Source organism: Dermacentor variabilis, chromosome 10 (assembly GCF_050947875.1).
Source record: "Dermacentor variabilis isolate Ectoservices chromosome 10, ASM5094787v1, whole genome shotgun sequence".
In the NCBI taxonomy this organism is placed as follows: Eukaryota; Metazoa; Arthropoda; class Arachnida; order Ixodida; family Ixodidae; genus Dermacentor; species Dermacentor variabilis.
The window spans coordinates 22910924-22932343 of record NC_134577.1 but is presented as its reverse complement, the minus strand read 5'-3'; the positions used below and the strand labels follow the sequence as shown (position 1 = coordinate 22932343).

The 21420-nt window shown below is 48.2% G+C and overlaps 3 protein-coding genes and 1 non-coding gene across 6 annotated transcripts in view; 3 read left to right on the top strand and 1 right to left on the bottom strand.

Annotated features, from left to right (window-relative positions):
* Nucleotides 1–21420, top strand: part of LOC142560123 (latrophilin Cirl-like) — an 848550-nt gene that overhangs the window by 156476 nt on the left and 670654 nt on the right. The gene's annotated exons all lie outside the window — the stretch shown is intronic.
* On the top strand, nucleotides 781–4215 carry LOC142560122 (beta-galactosidase-1-like protein). Its single transcript, XM_075671951.1, has 2 exons — nucleotides 781–2323; nucleotides 3087–4215. The coding sequence occupies exons 1-2, from the start codon at nucleotides 836–838 to the stop codon at nucleotides 3510–3512; spliced, it is 1914 nt and encodes a 637-aa protein (XP_075528066.1). The 5' UTR covers nucleotides 781–835; the 3' UTR covers nucleotides 3513–4215.
* On the top strand, nucleotides 13296–13367 carry TRNAM-CAU (transfer RNA methionine (anticodon CAU)). The gene has a single exon. It is a non-coding gene; the product is annotated as a tRNA-Met (tRNA).
* Nucleotides 13924–20072, bottom strand: LOC142559455 (uncharacterized). Its single transcript, XM_075671046.1, has 4 exons — nucleotides 19585–20072; nucleotides 18125–18428; nucleotides 15498–15772; nucleotides 13924–14104 (listed from the first exon to the last, which is right to left on the bottom strand). Exons 2-4 carry the CDS (start codon nucleotides 18413–18415, stop codon nucleotides 13927–13929), a joined length of 744 nt encoding a protein of 247 aa, XP_075527161.1. The 5' UTR covers nucleotides 18416–18428; nucleotides 19585–20072; the 3' UTR covers nucleotides 13924–13926.

Sequence of the window (21420 nt, the reverse complement as noted above, 5' to 3'; positions counted from 1 at the left end):
GCGCCAGAAGTTTTTGTTGTTACATTGACGGGGCACTTAGCGAATTCAAGGCTCAAGTTTTGTAAACTGCTGTTCCGCTAATAACAGCGAACAAAGCGTTTTCTTCTCTTTGTTTTTCAACGTGGGAGGAAAACGACAGTATAGGAATAAATGAGCTTGTATGTGCTAATCTCCGTGGTTGTGGTCCTCGTGCTTTAAGTTCCTGATAAGTCGCAATAAATGTGTCAGAGGGCGTTGCGGGATGTTGGCAGGTGTGCAGAAAATAAAATAAGGCCTTGCAACCGGGTTCAGTGCGTCGTGTGCGACCGTATCACAACACCTGGTTTCGTTTGAAACACCCCAAAGCAAAAAAATATCTTTTCCTTCTATGTTTCCTACAAAGAAAAACCAGTCACGTCGACGCAATACGAAGTAATACAACTGTGGGCATATTTCTCTATTGTGTTCGACGTCAATGTCTCGTCTGTATATCTTTTTTTTTTTTAGCATATATCGTCACGAATGTGTGACTTACTGCCCGAAGTATGACAGAAGCCCGTTAACAGAGCGTGCGGAGAGGAATGTTTCTGTTACCAGATCTTTCTTCCTGGAACGCGTACGCTTCTCTTAAATAGGCTATAGGTATGTATAAAAACTAGTCATTCTATTCAGAAATAGTTGCTTACGCAACCACATCCCCCCTCCCCCCGAAAAAAGAAAGCGTAATGAATGTAAAGCGTAGGTACTTTCTCGAGATATGAGCCCTTTTAGAATGCTCCTGAGTCTTCTGTTTGGGCTCCTTTCTGAATGTCCATGGCTGCACGTGAGAAACACGTCGATTGGAACGAATCGGCGCATGGCGTCTCAGTTCTGGGCAGCGGCATGCCTCGTCTGGCTGACTTCCTGTCTGGTGCTGCCCTCTATCCGTGGACGATCGCTCGTCGTTGACCACGCGAACAAGCGGTTCCTGAGGGATGGCAAGCCCTTCCAGTTCGTGGCCGGGGCCATGCACTACTTCCGCATCCCTCGCGCCTACTGGAAGGACCGGCTGCGCAAGGCACGAATGGCGGGTCTGAACGCCGTCGACTTTTACGTCGAATGGAGCAGTCACGAGCCGGAACCGCTCGAGTACAACTTCGAAGGCATGTTCGACGTCGTGGCGTTCCTCAACGAAGTCAAGAACGAGGACCTGCTCGCCGTTCTGAGGCCAGGACCTTACATCTGCGCCGAAAGAGACAACGGTGGCTTTCCCTACTGGCTACTGAGAAAGCACCCAAAGATGAAGTACCGAAGCATGGATGTCAACTATATCAACCTCACGGACAGATGGTACAACAAGCTCCTGCCCATGCTGGCGCCGCACTTGTACAAGAACGGTGGTCCTATCTTCGCCGTCCAGGTGGAAAACGAGTTTGGACACTACAAGCACTGCGACGCGAACTACATGGACCACGTGTTGTCTGCTCTGGAGAAGCACTTCGGACGTGACGTCATCTACTTTCGGAACGACTTTCCCGATGAGTATTACTACACGTGCGACAAGGTTCGCGATATTCTGGTGGCCGGGAACTTCGACTACACTCAGGATCCCAAGAAGATGTTCGCGGTCATGGACTGGGCCCAGGTTCGCCCCTGTCCGTGGTTCGTTGCGGAGTACTACACGGGTTGGATGGACCACTGGACTTTCGATCGCTCCAACAAGAGCCACCTCGAGCTGGTCGACAAATTTAGAAACCTTCTGAAGATGGGGGCGTCCGTCACCATCTACATGTTTCACGGAGGCACCAGTTTCGGATTCAAATCCTCCATCAGCATGGACACCCCCGTTGTGACGAGCTACGACTACGGCGCTCCGGTGGCCGAGGACGGCTCGTTGAGGCCCATGTACTACAAGTTTAGGGAGGTCATCAAGGACTTTCTGCCGCTTCCTAACGGTGAACCTCCCGGCCCAGCGAAGAAACTCAACTTCGGGGCAGTGAAGTTGAACCATTACATGGGCATGAACGACGCGCTGAACCACTTTAGCCAGAAAAACTGGCTCAACCGCAAGCAGTCCAAGTTCCCGCTCACATTCGAAGAGGTCGGGCAGGACTACGGATTCGTCCTGTACACGGCGAATGTGAACGTGAACGTTCAGGGAAAAGGACGACTGCGGTTGCACGGCCTCCGTGACCGAGCGCATGTTTTTGTGCAGAACTCGAAGCACATATTTTACAGCTTTAAGCCGGTCTCCGGTGACCCGAAGACTGAGGGTGACATCCCCGTGAATAAGGGTGACAAGCTTGCGATTCTGGTGGAGAACATGGGAAGAGATCAAGTTGGCAACCGGAACCATGATCGCAAGGTGCGTGTAGAGACTGCCAGGGGTGACTGCGCGCTGTCACGCCTGACGTGTTTGCTTTGTCATGTTGCTTTCTCGTGCCTAGCCAAACTACTCGCGAAAGCGCAGCAGTCGAAAGTTGAATGTGTTATGGCCTTGGCTTAGGTGTGAGAGCTAGTCCGAATTTTCGAGTCCCTGTGCTTTGTTGGTCAATTTTTTTCCCTGCATCTTAGTGCGAGTTAGCTGTCATGTGTGATTTCTTTGGGCCAAGCCATTCATATGGGTCGATAGCTGGATTTCATCCGAATGGGCTTGACACTTGATGTATACTTGACGAGGTAATAAGGTGCCCTGAGGTGCATAGGCAGCATGTGCAGTTTTCCCTTAAGCTTCCCCGAGTACAGGGTAGCAAACCAGAATCTTCCGTTTGACCTCTCTGCCTTTTTGACCCTATTTATCTATATCTTTACATATACGAGTAGGTCGGATGGAGCAGCAGCTTTCTTTTTTTTTTCTTTTTTGTTTTCACGCACAAAGAAGCGCGGTTGGGGGTGGCTGATGATGCCAACGCAAAACGAGCGTAGGAATGCTCGCGTACGAACTCCACGGAAATCGACTGGGTTTGAAACCCTCACCTTAATAAATCTGTGCTCATACTGCGGCCGCAGCAACGTTCGGGAATTACCAGGTTAAGTTTATGTGTTTTGGTTAGTTTATAGCGTATTTTTTTTTTATACACTCAAGCCTAACATCTTTACCTGCTTCTTTTCCACACGACAAACCAAAGGGCTTGAAGAACGTCACGCTCAACGACAACCACGTAACGGACTGGACCATGGAGGTGGTTCCACTCACGAGAAACCAGGACGTCAGTGAGCTTCTGCGCATCGTCCGCAAGGAAGGCGACGGCAAGCTGCCGGGCTTCTTCGCGGGCAGCTTCACCCTTTCCGACAAGCAGGAGCCCCTGGACACCTTTCTGGACCCTACGGGTTGGGGCAGAGGTGTCGCTTACGTGAACGGCATCAACCTGGGCCGTTACTGGCCCATGGCCGGTCCCCAGGTGCGACTGTACCTGCCGGCTCCGTTCCTGGTGAAACATCCGCAGGAGAATCGGCTGATGCTGTTCGAAGTGGACCGCGTGCCGAATGACAGGAGTGTGAAGCTCGTCGATCAGCATTTGCTCGACGCGCAGGGAAATTTGCCTACGCCGTGATCCCATGGCGTGACATGCAATGCCATTGTGCTGCACAAGGAGAGACAGAGATGTCGCGATTGGGCTTTACGAAGATCACCGGAACGGAGTTTGAAGGGAAAACCACTGTCGCCGCGTGACGTTTTAGTCAACGTGAGAGCTTACGGGTTACGTGCTCTTAGAGTAAGAACTCCCCCTTTCGGAGGAGGATACTCTTTATTTAAATTATTCATGCTCGTATACTCTGATAACATTGGCATAAACGTCAGTGAAGGAGAAATCCAGCGCTAAAATCGTTTTCAAGCACGCTTTTTTAGACCTCGCATGTTAAGACGACAACGTCTTGCTGTGTAATGACCATATACCTTGAATAAGCTGAGGCTAGTCTTTCATGCAATGATTCACACCATACCTTAAATCAGCTGTTTAAAGGCTAGCCTTTCGTAAAATGATTCAAACTTCTGAACTTATCTGAGGAATTGGGCCTTATTTCTAACTAATAACTCCAGAAAGTGCATGGAAACGCTGCCCCTCATGAGAAGCGGTCATGGCGCTTCATTCAATTCAATTTTTTATTTCAAAAATACATTTGGTAACGATAGCGTTCAATTGATTGGTCTAAGCACATTGCGCTTGTCGACCAACCACAGGAATTCTTGTGAAGCGTAGTGTCTTGTTCAGTCGATGAGTGTCACTGTGCTCAACTTCGTGGAGTGGAGAAATAGCATAAACTTAACCCCGTATACGGGGTTAAGTTTATGCGAAGCCGCTTTAAGCACGTGCAACATCCTTGCTGCAGGATTCACGTTGAACTTTCGAGGACGCGTTCAGGCTAACCGTTCGAAAGGGTTAAAGTTGGGTTTGCCTTTGAGAGAGTGATTTACTTTTGGCAAACATTCGATTAAATTTTTGCGTTGGCGTTTGATCCGTAATGACGCGCAAACACAACACTTTCAGGACTGATGATGTTTCAATAAAATTTCGTTATAGATTCCAGAAAAGTATGTTCCCAGTATTATACAAAAAGAAAGAATAAAAACATTGCCTTCACACATGCACCTGTGAGTACGCTATAGATACACTCAAAAAGCGGTCGAAAACGGTGAACTTTTTTTTTCTGCTACCTGGAAATGCTCTCCATTGGAACGCTCAATTGTTTTCCGTCAAGTAAACAAGTTTGAGTCTCGCGCCCTCACTTTCGATGTATATTAACGCCATCCATTGCACGAATAAATCTTTCTTAATAACTCTGTCACTCTTTATAATTCATAACGCAGTGATGATTGTCTTCGCTAAGTGGTTGTTGCAATTTTTGTGAATTTCTACCACGACTGTTGATATCAGCAGCCGCCGCCAACATATATATTTCAGTTTTATATTATCAACCACTTGCGTCATCGCAAACGGCGGTTGTCGATGTTGGCACTCCAGCTGGCACCGCGCTGTAAACGATGCCACGATTTATTCAACTCCTTAAGCGAATCCAGATCAACGGGTCCCTAGCGTCGTACTCCCATGTCCAAAAGTAACCGACGATGGCTTACCGTGTTGTATCGTTGCCGAATTTTCGCCCCAAATAGCAAGTCTGCCATTGTTTCCGGTTAACTCTGGTAACTGTGTTATAAAGGCGAAATAGCGATCACATTCTTCAGCTGATCAGTAATCGGTCTGAGAAAACCAGCGAACAATTCGTTAAAATTTGAACACCCACCCATAACTGATGAATTTTCAGTTTTCTAGCAATAGTGAAAAGTAAGTATGAAGCGTTTAGCAGGCATTCATTCCCCGTCTTGTCGTTCCTTCTTTTCCTTCTTTTTTTTTTTCTGATCGCGGAAACCATGGAACACATTTCAAACTAAAGAAGTAAGCCTCTATATAGTCATCATATATATAACTTATGGATAATTAATGATAAATAAACGCGTGTGTCGCTCACGTTTTCGAATATCTCACTTAGAATTGGAAATATTAGATCTCACTTTTGTTGGCTATCAGGAATTATACGTGACATTAACTTGTGCGCCATCGCAGCAGAAAAATTGAAGGAACACACAATAGAAACACAAAATAATGTTTATAACAACTTCTTTCTATGAGATCTATATCTTAAGCCTCACGTCTGGCTTAATTTTATTTTCGTCAATATCACGCTTATTCCAGTTTTACTTGATATCGGCTTTTGCCTGTTCTTAGGAAGTTTCGGCTCGCTTACTTCTCTCGGGAGGGCAGAGGGCATCTCGAATTCCCGATGCCTCTGCGTAATCGCATACAAAAAAAAAAAAGAAAAAAAAAACAAATAACGAAAGCTACTTTTCCCGCCGACGTTCGCGTTTTTTTCGAGACTCGGCTCCCCGCGCCACAAACTGTCTGCGACCCGAGTACGTCTCGTGTGGCACGATGCGCGACGTTCGAACAAAACGCGCCAATGCAGCAGAGACGTACCGCAGTTTTGCGCGCATAACCCGTCGAAACATGCATAGCTTTGTTTGCTCTGTGAAGGAATCGCGGAATACCCGCCGTGGTTGCTCAGTGGCTATGGTGTTGGACTGCTGAACACGAGGTCGCGGGATCGAATCCCTGCCATGTCGGCCGCATTTCGATGGAGGCGAAATGCGAAAACGCCCGTGTACTTAGATTTAGGTGCACGTTAAAGAACCCCAGGTGGTCGAAATTTCCGGAGTCCTCCACTACGGCGTGCCGCATAATCAGAAAGTGGTTTTGGCACGTAAAACCCCATAATTATTTTTTAAGGAATCGCGGAATGTTATGTAAACGACTTCGTCATAGTGTCAAAGGAGAAGAAAAGTTCAGTGCTGCCAAGGTGTCGGCGCACTTCGTGTTAAATTATTGGCGCGCATTCGGCACGTGAACCTAGTTTACATCCCGGTAAACTGGGCCATTCTGTCTTTTTTTTTTTTTTTTTGATCGCCCTGTGGCCAGGGCATAAGTCTTCGGATGAGCCGGTCAACTTAGTGCGCCTGTAGGCGTGAGGCAGTCATTTTCTTGACTTCGTCACTGTAAGGTTAGCCTGAGATAGACTTCCCAACCGTACCACTTCGCCTTCGAGAAAAATAATCGATACAGGAGGACTTCTCTATGAACTGCGAAGCTTTCTCAATGAAAAAAAAAAATAATAATAGAAACCCTAGTGGTTTTCTTTGTGGCTTCGTGCTACATTTGGGTGGATGACGATTTCCCGTTGATGATGACGATGATTTATTGACATCCACGTTGACATGGGGCGCTGACAACTAGTCACCTAGCCTGCTTGATTTAATCAAGTATGCTATAGATGTTTTTCATTTTAGCATTTTGTATACATCTCGTTAATAATTTCTTTTTCTGCCTCAAAATTTCTGTTTTGTTCCGCAATCTATGCCTGTAACGGATCCGGTCGTATCAATTTCTTCCCAGCTCTTTTTCCCACCAGTACTCGAAACATTTCTTGCGTATCTTGACTGCTAACCGGTTGATGCTTCCATCAACTTTATATCCAAGTGCTTCTGGATTTATCGCTTCCTTGACCCTCTTCATGACACTTACTCCACCTTGCGCAATTACGCAGAAGTGATATACCTACCGAAAAGAATGTTACGATGTGGCAGTGCGGAATAGAAGGCACAGTGGAAGAGACACGTAGTACATTATGGACATGCGACTAGTAGGTAGGCCTGTGAACAGCCGTGAGCAGGGTCGTCGACATTTGGGGTTAGGGTGCTGCATTAGCCCTCTCACTCTCCCCCTTACCCTCAGAGACCAAGAAAGTTTGACTCACGTGACCTTCATTCAGTACTCTCGCTGCTCAAGGACGCAAGAGAAAAGGTGTCTAGGCAAGCGATTGTAAGGTCCGGGCATGTGGCCCGTGGTTTCTCCTCAGGTCCAACCGCATTGCGGCCGTTTCAGAAGGTGTGCGGGCAATGGGCGCGTAGTTGCGGTACACGCGGCAGCGGGAGCGAGGGAAGCGCCCGGAAGGGCCCGGAGCCCGCTGCATTCGCACGCGCAAAACATTTCGTATTACCGTCCGGGAAAGCGAATCCGAAACGACGACGACAACGACGACGTCGATGGCTTCGTCGCCGCCGCTGCCGTCTCGGATTACACCCCCCGCCGTTCCGATAACATGCAAATTTCGGCCGGGGGCCACGCGACGGAGAACGGCACGAAAACAGCGCGGCCTCGCCCGGCAGTTGGTTCGCGTAACGCGAGCACCATACTGCGTGCGTGCCACCCTCCTTCCGTTCAACCCCTCCGCCATCCGGGTGCCGTTTGTAAGCCGAACCCGAACCCCGGGCCAGAAGCGTTGTTTGGCTCCACGCGCCCGCTCCAATTCCATGCATTGCTCAGAGAGCTTCGGCAGCGACCAGGCCCACGATGCTGCTCCGCTGGAGAAAGTAGGGCCGTATCAAAGCAGTACTGACACCGTAAAGTCATATCGTAACAGGTGGTACTCATTTGTCCCTAGTATAACTTTACGTTCTAGGAAACGTTGAGATATAGAAGTGATGGCATGAAGAGTGAAAAAGGCGATCAAGAGGAACTTCGATTTCGTTGGCTCTGCGCAATGTATAGTGTACAGAAAGAGCACACGCACCCTATTATTTAATACCTTGTCCGATATGAGTTGTAGCTCCAGGACGGCCCCGATATCTGGATAGCAAGGTTTTTTTTTTTTGTAAATCGCAGTGCGCGCAGAACATGATTTCAGGTTGTCGCGAATCATCCACAGTGCAGCCATGTGTCGCTGCTAGTCCAGTAATAACGCCCGTATCTAATGGACGTACCCCCACTGAGCAACATCCCCGAAAGCTTCCGCAGTCCAGAATACACGTCATTGCTTTTGCCCCACATCTCGCTGGAATTGGCTCAAGGTCCTGGAAATACGCAACCTTGCGCTCAGCAGAATGACAGGAGTGGTGAAATGTGTACATTATAACCAGTGAACACGAGTCTTTACTTCAGCACCCGCCAGAGAATGTATTGTCCTAGGTTGAAAGGTCCCTTCATTGGTTCTACTCGCGCTCTTTCCCACAAAGCATGGCCCGTGGGTGGAAGGTTCCGTTGCAGGGCAGGCAATGGGAGAGGAGCGGGAGTCCCTCCCACGTCTCTACTTCCATTCAGCTCCTGGGCGTCTCTTTTGAAGCTGCAACCTTGCGTGCTTCTAGCGCGTATGGCTGCCGTAGGCCTCGTATCGCGCTAACGTGAACGAAGCATATTCACGCATCTTTCCATCGCCTTTTCAACGAGGGAGGCAGTTTTCCGCAAAGATGTTGCAACAATTGAATAATCGAAAAAGAAATAAAATGTGTGTGTCGCTGAAGTTGCGTGGAAGCACCGGAATGTCGTGGCTGGAGGCCAAACCGTGAACGTGGCTGTGTTGCGCGAAATGTTCGTCTCAACCGTGGTACTTTTTTTTTTTTTTGAGTCAACCGGCGGCTTCGCGTTGTTTCGCAACTTCCATCGCGTTGCAATGAACTATGCAGCATCTGAGCCCCCTCCCCTACTCCATCTAGCGCGCACAATCGCGGATCCCCGGAGCTTCGCCGGCTTGCTCAGGTTTCGCCTTTCTATGGCTCGAGGGGCGGTGGGGGTGTTCCATGCAATGCGCGCGTGCGACTTCGAAATTGACGTTCGAAAGAGTACCGCGCGGCGATTTGCAACTGTTTACGGCGTCGCGACTCCAGTTGCGTCCTTGGAAATCGAGGAACGGTGAAGCGTGGTAGGTTGGGTTGCACGACTATGTCGTCGATAGACGCCAAGCAATCTGGAGACTCTGGTATCATCTTAGTTGCGTTACTGAATCTTTATTGCTTGCTTTCTGAACGTGTTTATTTCACTCGATTCGGTTAGCACTGTTCCAGGGCTTCGGGAACGCCGGCGTTCTAGGACGACTTCAGCACTAGGCTAAACCTCGGCCGGAGTGGACTCCGTAGGCGGCGAGCGTTGTTCCTCGAGTCCAGTCCGTCCGTGGCTAGACCTAGCTATCCCTCTCAGTGCATCGCACTCGGGCGACACTGACAATTTCGTCACGCTTACGTGTTCAAAAAGTTGGTAGCATAACCTCACTCCTGATAATTAAGGAATTACGCGACTTTGCTTCTCTGTATTTAAGAGTTTGAAATAAGGTTCAGAGCTGCGCGTGAAAAGTTGTCCAGCGGTTTCCATCAGCGAAAAATTTTTTTGTAGTTCAGATGAGTTACTTTCAGAAAGTTGTAGAAGAACGTTGTACTACGTTCGCTGCGCAAACAAAATATCCGTGCATTGTAGTATTCATCGTTCGGCTCCATCCGCAGTCCGCGATCGCCCGCCTGGTTCCATTATCGATCGATCGCCCGCCTGGTCTCAGCAGAACAGACAGTGGACTTTGAGCTACAAGAGCCGACGGCTTTCCTACGCTCTCGTTTCGTGCATCGTGGAGGTGCGACGCCTACACACGCCGCAGGGAGGCGCTCCTCGTCCCGCGAGCGTTCTGAGACGCCTGGTAGCTGCCGGGGCGCTGTTTCCGTAGCGTGGATCCGGCTGCCTCGCTGTCACTTTCAGTGCTTCGAAGCTGCCTAGCTCCGCGCGATTATTTGCCCCTTTCGCCGGTTTTCGTATTTGGCGGCGCGTGGTCGATAGTGCCAGTCGGCGGCCGATGTTCGACAGTCGGTGGTCGGACTCGCGATACAAAGGAGCAGAGGGAAAGGGCGCGTGCTCTTTGCGGGGGTGAGGGGGAAGAGATAGGGGGTCTTGAAAGCACAAGTTATCAGTCTCAATTTCTCTTCGGTCTCCCTTCAACGCATTCGCTTCAACGCACGTCATGTTTATCGTTCGCACAATTCAAGGTTGTGGAGCAGTCGGCGATGCATATCTTGCCAACATTTCCAATTGTGCCAAGTGTAATTACTCAATCAGTCAATGAATCAATCGGCCCCTTTTGCTCTCTCGGCGCCTCCAGCGTGAGCTCGGCCTAGGGACGCTTCCCAGGTAGCTCCGTTGCAGCGAAGTTAACGAGCAACAAACATCTCGTACCCCAACTTCTGTGGCCCCGCTTTTTGCTGTTCACGGTATAGCGAGTCAGCGGCAAGCTATAATTTGCGGAGGCGTGCATCTTAGCTTCCAACTACGTTGTCGTTTAAGAATCTTCTCCCTTTGTTTACGTGTTTTTCTATCGCGCGATCATTACTTCCCGTTCTCTTACCACCGTGGCGTCGTCGACGGCGCTGTCTCGTCTGACCCTACATGGATGGTATCAGGTTGCGCGAAACAAAAACGCTGACGTGTTTGATTTCTGCAGTTGTTCATATCGGGACAGAGAAAAGGAACGGTTGTTTGTTTCTAGCGGAAGCACTCGCAGCGCCACCGCCGGGGCCCCGCTTGTTTTAGACCTGCTTCGACACGAAGTCCTCGGCGCGTTGTAGCGAGACTCCAATTACAGGCTTTGAGTTGCCAACTGGTCTTCACGGATCGAATGTCTTTTTACCGTCCAAAAAAAGAGCCTCCGTGTATAGCTCGTCTCCCCGAGCTTGTTTTGTCACGCTGCTTCCTGCACCCATTTCTTTTCTCGTTGCTCTGTCTCTCTCTCTTTTTTTTTTCTTCCTTCTTTTCTATTATTTTTTTTTTTCATATCGTCATCTTCGCTTTCGAAAGTGACGCGGTACAAGCATTGTGCTCTTTCTCAGCTCTGAGGACCCTTATCTTGTTCACTTCGAGAGCATCGGAATCGATCTTTTGTTCGTGAAAGAGCCAAGCTTGAGAGTGGCGCTCTTTGAAAACGGGAAGGAAGCGTTGATCGACGTAAGGGGGTCTTAGATAACTGATGTAAGAAAACCCGGTGGGGGGTAGGGGGGGAGAGAACTAGAAATATGAAGCCACGTGACTGACTGATTGTAGTGCGCCGAAGGTTTCGGGCTCAGCAGCCGAGCTTCGCGATAGGTTGCCCGTGGAAAAATCTATTGTGGCCGGCAACAAGGTGAGAAAAAAAGATAGTGAGGCGCGGAAGAACGCGGCGATGTAAGTCGGAACGACGAGGTAGTGCAACGGTGGACTAGTTTTTTAGAGATATCACTTTGTGAACAACTTGGAGGCGGCCGGAAAGGACAGGGGAAAGGATCGTCGTCCAAGTCGCTCCGCTGCTCTTCAAAAGCTCGAAGTATTGAAGACGAAGGGAAAAGAAACAGAAGTTGCAGGTGGCTAGCGTGATAGCGAAATCTCTTTGCGTTGCGGAGAATCGTCATGTGACACCAGATCTACAACTGCGAAATTGCCAATGTCCGTGTTCGAAAGTCGTGTTTGTCCTTTCTTATTTGTTTAAGCCTTGTGACGTCATTACCGATTCTCGAAGGCTTTACGACTCATTTTACAATAAAATCTCTGTACTTTTGTGTGTTAGAGGGACTCTTCCACGATTCAATGCGCTGTTTCGTTATTTACAGCACATTTCACTCCAGCTCCGGGACACCTAACCTTAGTGTGGCTCAGGTTTTAACACTTTAGTCATTTTTATTTATTTTTATTTACTTCTTGATACAATACTGCGGACAAAGTTACCTAACCGGACAGGATGTAGGATAAGTACAGTCAAGAGAAAACAGTAACAATTATTACAGTGGTAGTTAAAAGTTATGAAGTTAGGGGTAATGGAATTGTTCTTGGCGAGAATGAACATTTGGATTAGTTAGGTCTTACAAATACAGGTTTGACGTAACCTCTATGTTTGTGGTGGTTCACTGATACATTTGACTGAGTAATTTACTGTACTTCATGCGATTTGATGTAATTTTCGATGTAATCTCCTGTGCTACTCTTGAGCGTACGCGTCCAAATATGCTCACTTTGTCGACTGCCTTGTTACCTTTATCGTTGCGGACCATCCACGTTCCCTGTTGTCCGTCAGCCAGTCACTGTCACAACTCCAATCTTTCTCCAGCTCTTATGCGTTGTGTACAACATGGTTCGTAAAATTTGATTTCCGGGATCGAAAGTTCGTGTTTTCACGGGAAAGCTGCGGTTGTTGTTTTACCTTCAACATGAAGCAGGCGATGAGCGCCATGTTGAACGCCCTCTGTCTTTTGCGTTATTGAGCTTATTGCCATGTTCGTATTTTCACTGATCAATCAATCAAGCAATCAATCAATCAATCAAGCAAGTAACCAATTCATCAATCTATGAATAAATCAATTAATTAATTTAATTACTTAATTAATTGCCTTCGTTGGCATTCTCAGCGCGCTCAGAGTGTACTTCACCGAAGAAGTCCCAGGCAGTTCCGTTGCAGGAACACTATGCTCAGACAGCTGCCAATGTTTTCCTCAAGTTAAATATAAGATTTCGTGGGGCAACAGCTTATGGAGCGTTCCTTGAGTATGAACACCTGGCCGCAACCTTTACGGTGGTGTCAAGGTTAGCGCCGCCCAGGCAAATGTTGCCTGTGCTAACTGTTAACCATGTTAACTTTTCGCTTAGCATGCGCAAAATGGCGTGTTTCAACAGCGGCAATCATTGCCGCATTCTTCTCAATATACAAATGGGTCATAATTCCCGGCAATCAGCGTTGATAGCTTTAGGTTTACGTTGAGGAGGAATAAACTTTATTAGTTGAAATGAGCCGACGGTCAGCTGTGGCAAGTGGAAAGGTGCCGTTTCTTACTTGTATAGCGCGTTGATCTGAAATTATGCAAGTACGAACTAAAACACGCCGCAAAGTGCGCAAGTAAATGTTTTCAGATGAAATAGATGCACTTCAGCTGCGTGCCCTGCACAATAATGCAAGCTGCAATTGTACCAGAGTATGGCAAAAGGAGAAAGATTTCACCGCCGTTCTCGTCCAGCAGAGTGGCGCAGTGGAAGCGTGCTGGGCCCATAACCCAGAGGTCCGTGGATCGAAACCACGCTCTGCTAAATTCTTTTTATTTTTTTCCCTTTCTTTCTTTTTTTTTTTCATGCTGTCGTCGTTATCGTAAAGCTATATCGTTAATTATTATACTAAGGCGACAGCGTCGGCAAGCGCGTGAGCGCTAGCGCCGGGCTCGTGTGTCATGGTACACTTTTTCTGTTCCGATTTGTTTAATCGGCAGATTTGTCGCAAGGCGTATAAAACTTATCAAACGGGCAGTGACTTTGCGCATTTGTAAGGGCAGTGGTTTAGCGCATATGTTTTCCGTTGTCGGATGTGTGTAGCCCTTTGGAACATTATAGGCCAGCCTGCTCTGCAAGACTCGTCACTCAAAAGAGTTTCGCAGCAGCATCCGTCACTACAGTTTTGGCTCCGTTTACACCTTCCCCAGTCCACAGCAGCAGACTAGGGCACACCAGATTAGCTGTATATAATATCTATATGTCTTATGTCGATACCTATGCCACACAGGGCTTCCTACAGCAATGCGGACTCCCGCTCGGAGCGTCGCTTAATCGATGGGTTCACCCGAACAGACGTCGCCACTTGGAAACAGGCCTAAGTTTATTGCAGGTAGTCTCCAGACCAATCGAGATCGGGTAGCGACGAGTAAACGCCCGGGTAGTCGGGGTAGCCCGCGGCGAACAACGGGGCTCCGGGAAGGTAGCTGGCTGCTGTGTCTGGTACCAGGTATCCGGCGCCGACGTAAGGTGACGCCCAGGGTAGCGGAGCGTAGGGTAGGCTGCGATGAGGCGATTTATAAGTGGTGCGAAAATATTTGTTTACAAAACACTGTTGGTCTAGGGGGACGAGGAGGGAGGCGTAATAACGTTTGTTTCGCTGCCATATATCACCAGCTAAAGGTTGTATTCACTTTGGACTCTTAGCAGAAAATGGGACATTCTGGTGATACTGGGGCATAGTTTGGGAGCAGGCTGTATTAAATGCCCACATCCCGAAAAATTGCCCTCGCTAAGCCAGTGCCTTTTAATACGTTAGCATTAGGAGTGCGAAAGCGGCGGGAAAAAATCGTATTTGTGTGAAGTGTGGGAAGCCGGTCGTATGTATGTATAAATATATATAGCACAACTGGCGGTGGTCTGCTCTGGACCACCGTCATTTTCACTTCGTTCTTCGAAGAGACAGCATGTATGAAGAGTCAGATCGTGAACAACACTTTGAAATGTGGTGAACGCGGTTTAAATCATAGAACCGGAGCCTGAAAAAGGTGCGACTTATTGCTAACGCATTGCTCTCGCATTTACCGCAAAATGCGAGAAAATTTCGAGAGAATCTGGCGTTGAACTGCTTCTATTTCTTTTATTTTATTGGGTGGGGGGGGGGGCGTCAATATTTACGAGTACTGGCGCAATATCTGAATTTGTACAAGGTCTACCCCTCATTCCTTGGACGTAAAAGGAAGGCAGTTAGCAAGTATGAATCTTGGAAAAATTTAAAAATATTTTCATTACACAATAAAATTGGTTTTGAAATAACTCGACCTGGGGCCATCCACATTATCCTTAAGTCATGACACAGAGAAAAGTTCATTCACGTAGTGTAGCGAAAAGGCTGTGTAGGATGACGTTGCCCATAAAAAAAAAAAAAAAAAAAAGAGAGAGATTTAATTCACCTCTCTTAATTCAACCTTAGCAGGACCGCAAGATTTCGCCCAACTATCAGAGAAATTTGAATTAACGAACGGCGGCAAAATTAAACGAAATCAACTCTTTATTTCACTGCTTTAAGCAGCCTGCATGGGCTCAGAGATCGGGCTCCGCGTGTTCTCAAAAGACAGTGCACACACCGCCCGATGTACAAATGGTGCGAGCGAATCCCCAAATTAGCTAAAGTTCAAGCTCAAGTCTCTCAAGTTTGCTGCAGCTGAATGTTCACACCGTGAGCTAAACTGGGACTCACGGCGAGAGCGAGCTTTTTTTTTTTTTTTTGTTTAGCGATTTGAGGACCATACTTTGCCATCCCGTCTAAACTTAAATAATTCCCATTTATTATCCCCAGTCCAAGGCGAACGCGGTAAGCGCCCATCGCTATGCAACCGAAATTTAGACGTAGCCGCGCATGCGTAAGGTTGAGAACTGCTGTACGGGTCGTCCGATTCGTCGACCACGGCGTACCTGTAGGAAGGCGAGTACAGTCCGCGGTAGTACGGCAACGCGCCCACGTAGTCTGCGCGCGCCAGTGCCGGTAGGGGTACGGGAGCTCCTCCGCTTACGACCACGGGGTAATCCGAGTAGCCCGGTTCAGCGGGGTACACCGCGGTGGGGTAGCCGGCGGCAGGGTGCACGGCGCCCACTCCGTAAGGCAGGACGGCCAGAGCCGCGACGGGGTAGTCATGCGTCCACACCCGGTACGTGTTGTCCTTCACGTCCAGCGCGATGGTTGCCGTTTTCTGCGTGCGTAGGGAGAGGTGAGCGATGCTGTTCATTCATGCTTGTTCGTCGTTTTTTTTTTTGTTTTTTAAAGCTGATTCTGTGGTATGAAGTATGACAGAGACGAAAGTGAATGGAACGGCAAGCAAAGGGAGTAAGGTGGCGTATTTCTTGGGAACTTGTGAAGTAGTCCGTTTGGCCTTGGAGTATACGCTCTACCTAGTTTACCTAGCAGTGTGTTCAATGGGGCTGGTTGGTTCATCTTTAGAATAAGAACAGGAACAGCGCAACACAGGACGAGCGAGTAAACAGGACAGCGCTCTGTCCTGTTTACTCGCTCAGCTTAGCTAGCAACTTGTTGGTGGTTCGGAAAGAACGCGGAAAGAAATGACCGGAGAGCAACGAACTTTGTCGCTGCCTTATCGGCTGTCTGTCAAGGTAGCTCGTCAGTACGATACGTCGCAAGACGGCTCGCGTAATATTTTAACCTCTGGAAATCACGAGGTGTTCCGATCAGTCAGAATTCAAAGAAATATTTGAATGCAGGTATAAGAGGAAGGGCTGACTGTCAAGTATCAGCGGATCACAATTTCATCAGCTTGCGGGTGAATGTCCTGGTCACCTTCTTTTTGCAGGTGGCTGCTGCACCCTTATCTAGCTGCTAGACACGTCGACACCTTCTAGAGTGCTCTCTGAAGCCGCTTTCGAGTTGCTCGACGAGAACACACTTAACTCCAAATACAGATACCGTCTGCGTATAGTGGCATGTTTTAATGCTACATCAGAAAAAGATTTAAAAAGAACACAAAAAAAAAAAAGAGAGAAGAAAATCGTACATCGCTTGCAAACATAGAACACGTTTGAATCCACTTACATCGCAGATGGCAGCCGAAGAAGCGAGAAGTGAGGCGTGCTGTCACCGCAATTTGTATGGCAGCCTGCACGCGCTCCGGCTTGCGCGAACACTGGTTAAAAGCGACAGAAGGGCGCCAACCCACGAAGTGCAACAGCCAACCAGCAGGTGTGCACATGGTTGCGTTATTCGGCGTACAAGGGAAGCATGATTCGCGTTACTGAAAGGAAAGGCGTACGCCAGGTACTGCAATGACATTATTGTTGACAAGCTTTTTTTTTTTTTTGCTTCATCGCCTTAAACCTGTAATGCCCAAGCACAGTTCCACATCAAGGAACATTAGATTCTCCTTTATTTATGGCCCTGCAGAGTGCATTTGTATAAAAAATGTACAGTAATTGACTTGCTGAACCAACCAGTACTAAGGGGAGGGAAGGGTTGGAACACTAGTTTTCCGCGATTAGAACACCACAACGGCCAACCACCATTCCGCGTAAAGAAAAGTTGAAATGTTATTTCGTAATTAGAATAGGAGTCGTTTAGTAATTCGTTTGATGAGCTGCAGGCAACTGAAACTTCAGTTTAGCATGTCAGAAACGCTACTATTGGTTTTTCCTTAGGTTTCCCGTGCTTCAATCGCCAGTATGAGGTGTTGAACTTAGCGTATATCCAAAATTGATTCGTTAGGCTTTGTGAAGACAACCGCAAACTCTGGGTGATGGAAAGTCAAACTGTATCGAGGGCTTAACTTGACTGTTAGCTAATCTTGGGCTGCTTTCCATTGCCCATCCTCTTTTTTAAGTAAATTCTAGCCGTCTCATTTTCGGTATAGGGGTAAGGAAGCAGGTCGTTGGCAATGTGGCCTTTTAAATCAAAGGGGTATTGTTTTCGTATACTATAAATTCGCGTTTATGAGTTCATGCTCGCGGTAAAATTCTGCAGATAGTCGTTCTACTATCTAAAAGGGTAAAATTGTCATCCGCCCGAATTGCAGCACAAAGCTGCAAAATAAACCCGTACGGGTTTCTCAGACCAAAAACCTCACAGTTGAAGAAAACGTTCACCCTGGTCCAGGGTGAGTTTCTATAGACTGGAATACACATCTAGATCCCTAGTTCCAGTCGTAAAAGGATAAGGGCATCTCATCCGTTCACTGCTTTCATTACCGTCTTTGCTTAGTTTCAGTAGCGTTCTAGTCAATGATCACAGCCGGTTCAGTCACCGAACGCGTGAATGAAAATGCTTACTTCTAGCAGGAAGGAGCCTTGTAGAGAACAGACTTGGTCGATTTAATGCACTGCTTCTTTCGGGTCATTTCGAGCTTGCCGTGACCATTATCGAAAGCTCGTTCCATGTTCGCGTCTTGCTCTTTGGCCCACGTTTGTGCAGCCACCCTCGACTAAAGGTCCCTTGTCGCGGGACTAAATAGTAACATTTGTGCTCGACGCGTCTCATTCGCTTTCTCCGCGAAGCTAGCTTGGCTAGGGTTGGCTTAGGATTTTTTTTCTCGCGGACTCACCCTCTTGACGCGGAAGAGCTCCGGGTGGCGCCTCTGCCACGAGACGTCGATGAAGTCGTTCTTCTCGATGTGCAACTCCTGGTTGCCGCTGCTCCCGTCGCCGAGCGCGTTCAGGCCCTTGATCACGCCGTTGGTGGTGTCCTTGCCGACGCCCGCGTAGTGCCTGACCCCGGAGCTGGACTCCTCCGGCGGGTCGGAGTCCGCGACCTTGGAACGGGCGGCGTCGGCTCCATTCTGGCATCCGACCAGGGTCGCGACCAACAGCGCCAGCAGTCTGGCCCGCACGAACATGGTTGTTTTGCGCCTGATACAAATGAGACGCGCCGTTTTACTTCGACTCGCTTTTTTTTGCTATATATCGCCGGCTGGCTGCTGAGCGAAACTGTCATCCGGTGAAATATTGTTGCGCCTATAATGCCCATGGTGGGCAAATCGCGCTAGAAAAATTAACTTCCCGCGAAGGGTTGACGCATGGAGTTCTGACATTTACAGGCTAAGCTTTTGCGCGCTGCACCATCTAAACGAACTTTATACTAACGAAGCTAAGTATGCATTTCTTGCTGTGTTCTCTATGCTTCGACCTTGGAAAAGCGTGGCATGTATAAAAATAATAAAGGGAGGCACTTTGAAACGAAAGAAAAGAGAAATGTCGATAGTTAATAAACTGGGTTTTACTTACCAAAATCCCGATCCTATTAATGAGACACCCCGTAGTGGGGGGAGGGGGGGAAGGTGTTGCGCAATAATTTTGACTACTCGGGCTTCGTTACCTTGCACCTAAATCTAAGTACGCGAGCGTGTCTGCGATTCGCCGGTTATGGGAATGCGGCCGCCGAGGCCAGGATCGAACCCACGACCTCGAGTTCAATAGAGCAACGCCATAACCGAGATTCCGCGGCAGGTAAGTCCTGTAGTTCGAACGTGGGACCACTGTATTTGTCCGTGGTCTTCCTTCCGAAATAGGTTCCGAGTGACGACAAAGAACATTAACGGCACTGCTCCCATTTACTTATAATTTACCTTCTTGTAAATAAAGATAGTGCAGTTCTAAGCTTCGCTAAGTCGACAGAACGAGCCAAATATAGAAGAGCGCTTCGAACTCGTGACGTGTATAAATGTGCTGGGACAACTCCTAAACTAATAAGCTTCCGGCGTAAGTCCTATCGTGTAATATGCGGAAACTTAATGTTCTGCTTAAGGGCCAGGAAAGGAAAAAAAAAGAAGAAAAGATTTTTGTTTTAGGAACATTTTTTTTTATTTGTGTACACCCATGAAGGCGTGGCATGGGTTAAGACAGACACGCATGGGCACACTTTCAAACAGGTCAGACAAGTAAAGTCTTCGCACACTATGAGTATGACGTTTGAGGTCACCACATTACGATTTGACGACGCTATAAAGCCTCTTACGAAGAAACGAACTCCCGTTCTTTTTTTTTTTTAAATAAAAACACAGCTTACCTTGGGAAGCGGCGGGGCCCCTGTTTATTTCGTGGCGTGCGATGCTACTGTTTCCGAGAGTCGACGAAAAAAAAATTAAAAGAAGAATAATGCTTTCGCCGATTGCACTATTGTAAATGGTCTCACGCCTCGCGCATGCGCACACGCTCACACCAGTTCCGGCTCGCTGTGGTAATGGCGGCGCCCCGTGCCTTTGGACGCTGTCGATGGCGGGAAGCCTTGCCGTTATGGCGCGAGAACGGCACGGTTGCCTGCACTGGGCGATGCCATATCGCGCCGCGACCGAGTTGGTGTGGCAGCGAAAGCGCTCGACGTTCTGTGCAGCTTGCATCGGTGTTCGTTCTCCGTGGGTTTGGGTTCTAACCGGCGTCAGTCACGTTACTTTGTGTACTTTTGCAGCCGCGTCAGTCTTGGTCATAGGCAGTAACACTTGGGGTCCGGAGAAGAACGCTCGACTTCTCGCATATCTGTTGAAGTCGCTAAGATCTTGTCAGAAAAAGAAATTATGTTAAGAATAAGTTCACATTTGTGCTTTCAACTCCCGAAATAAAGCAGTCAGCCTGCCAAATTTTACTTCTTTTCTCAAAATCAGAGCTGTTGGCAGCGCTTTTGCTACTCTGAAGGCCTGTTCGTTACGGCCGGAGCTAACTAGATCTGGCGTCTCTTGAGGACAAATCTGAGGCTAACCATCTCGGGGCCATTGTTTCGGGCCAGCCCGGGCTTCCCGCCAAGCCCGCGCCCTGAAAACCGTGTTTGCGAACACAATACTGCACTCGTGATAAGTTTCTTTCTTTCTTTTACTTTATTTTCATTTTTTTGGTTCCATCTTCGAGACATGCGCGCCTGCACAATTGTTTGTTAGGCTTCAGCGACCTCTGCGCTGTTCCGTTAATAAGAGGGCGCTTGTCTACCGAGTTACGCACACCTCTTCGATGAGTGCAGTCGAATTAGGCCAGAAAACCAGACGCGTGGCGCCTGCCCACATTTGTCGAGGACAGCTGAGACACTCCGGAAGCGTGAAAGAGCTCGGAAATCGGATGCTCGCCGGTACGACCGGTCTTTTGTTTCATCGCCCGCTCGTTTTGTACGACTGTTTTCTATGTTCCTACAGACTCCACGTCAGAATATCGTATATTGTGTAGCTGTGCTCAGAGTTGGACGTGTTCAGCCTTGTTGCGTTGAAGCAGATGCCAAAATAATGTTGACTTAATTAGAGCTTCTTCGGCTGTAGTTATAATAATTAGAAATCGCCACTCCTTACTTTCCTGGCTTAGTATCCGAAAGATCGTGCCATGTTCGATGACAGCTTACTGAGCAGTGTCAGACGTTGCTCAGTTGCTTTGCGGTCGCTCTTTGGCTATGGGATTCTGCTGCTAGCGTATAGTTGTGGGTTCGAATCCCGACCTTGGAGCCCGCATTTAAGGGGGGGGGGGCACAAATGCTCAAACACTAGTGGACGTAGTTTAGGTGCACGTTAAGGAACCCCAGGACCTCTAAATTAATTCGGAGCCTGTACGGCATCACCCACAGACCCAGAGTTGCTTTGGAACATGGAACCCTGTGAATCAGTGAATGCTATTAGCTGGATATTCCCGAATATCTTGAGTTGCTATTATTGTTGCAGACTTCGTTATTATCAGTTTTAGACTGGTGTTATGGGCGCGAATTTCGGTTGCGGGGTCGCAGGAGTTTGTTTCGCTGGAGCTCTCATTGTATAAATTAATGTTTCATTGTAACCTGCTCAGTCAGGAGGAGACTCCTCTGACAACATCCTCGCACTCTTCGTGAGGAAAGAAAACGAAAAACAAAGACTCAATGACACGAAAATACTGCGCA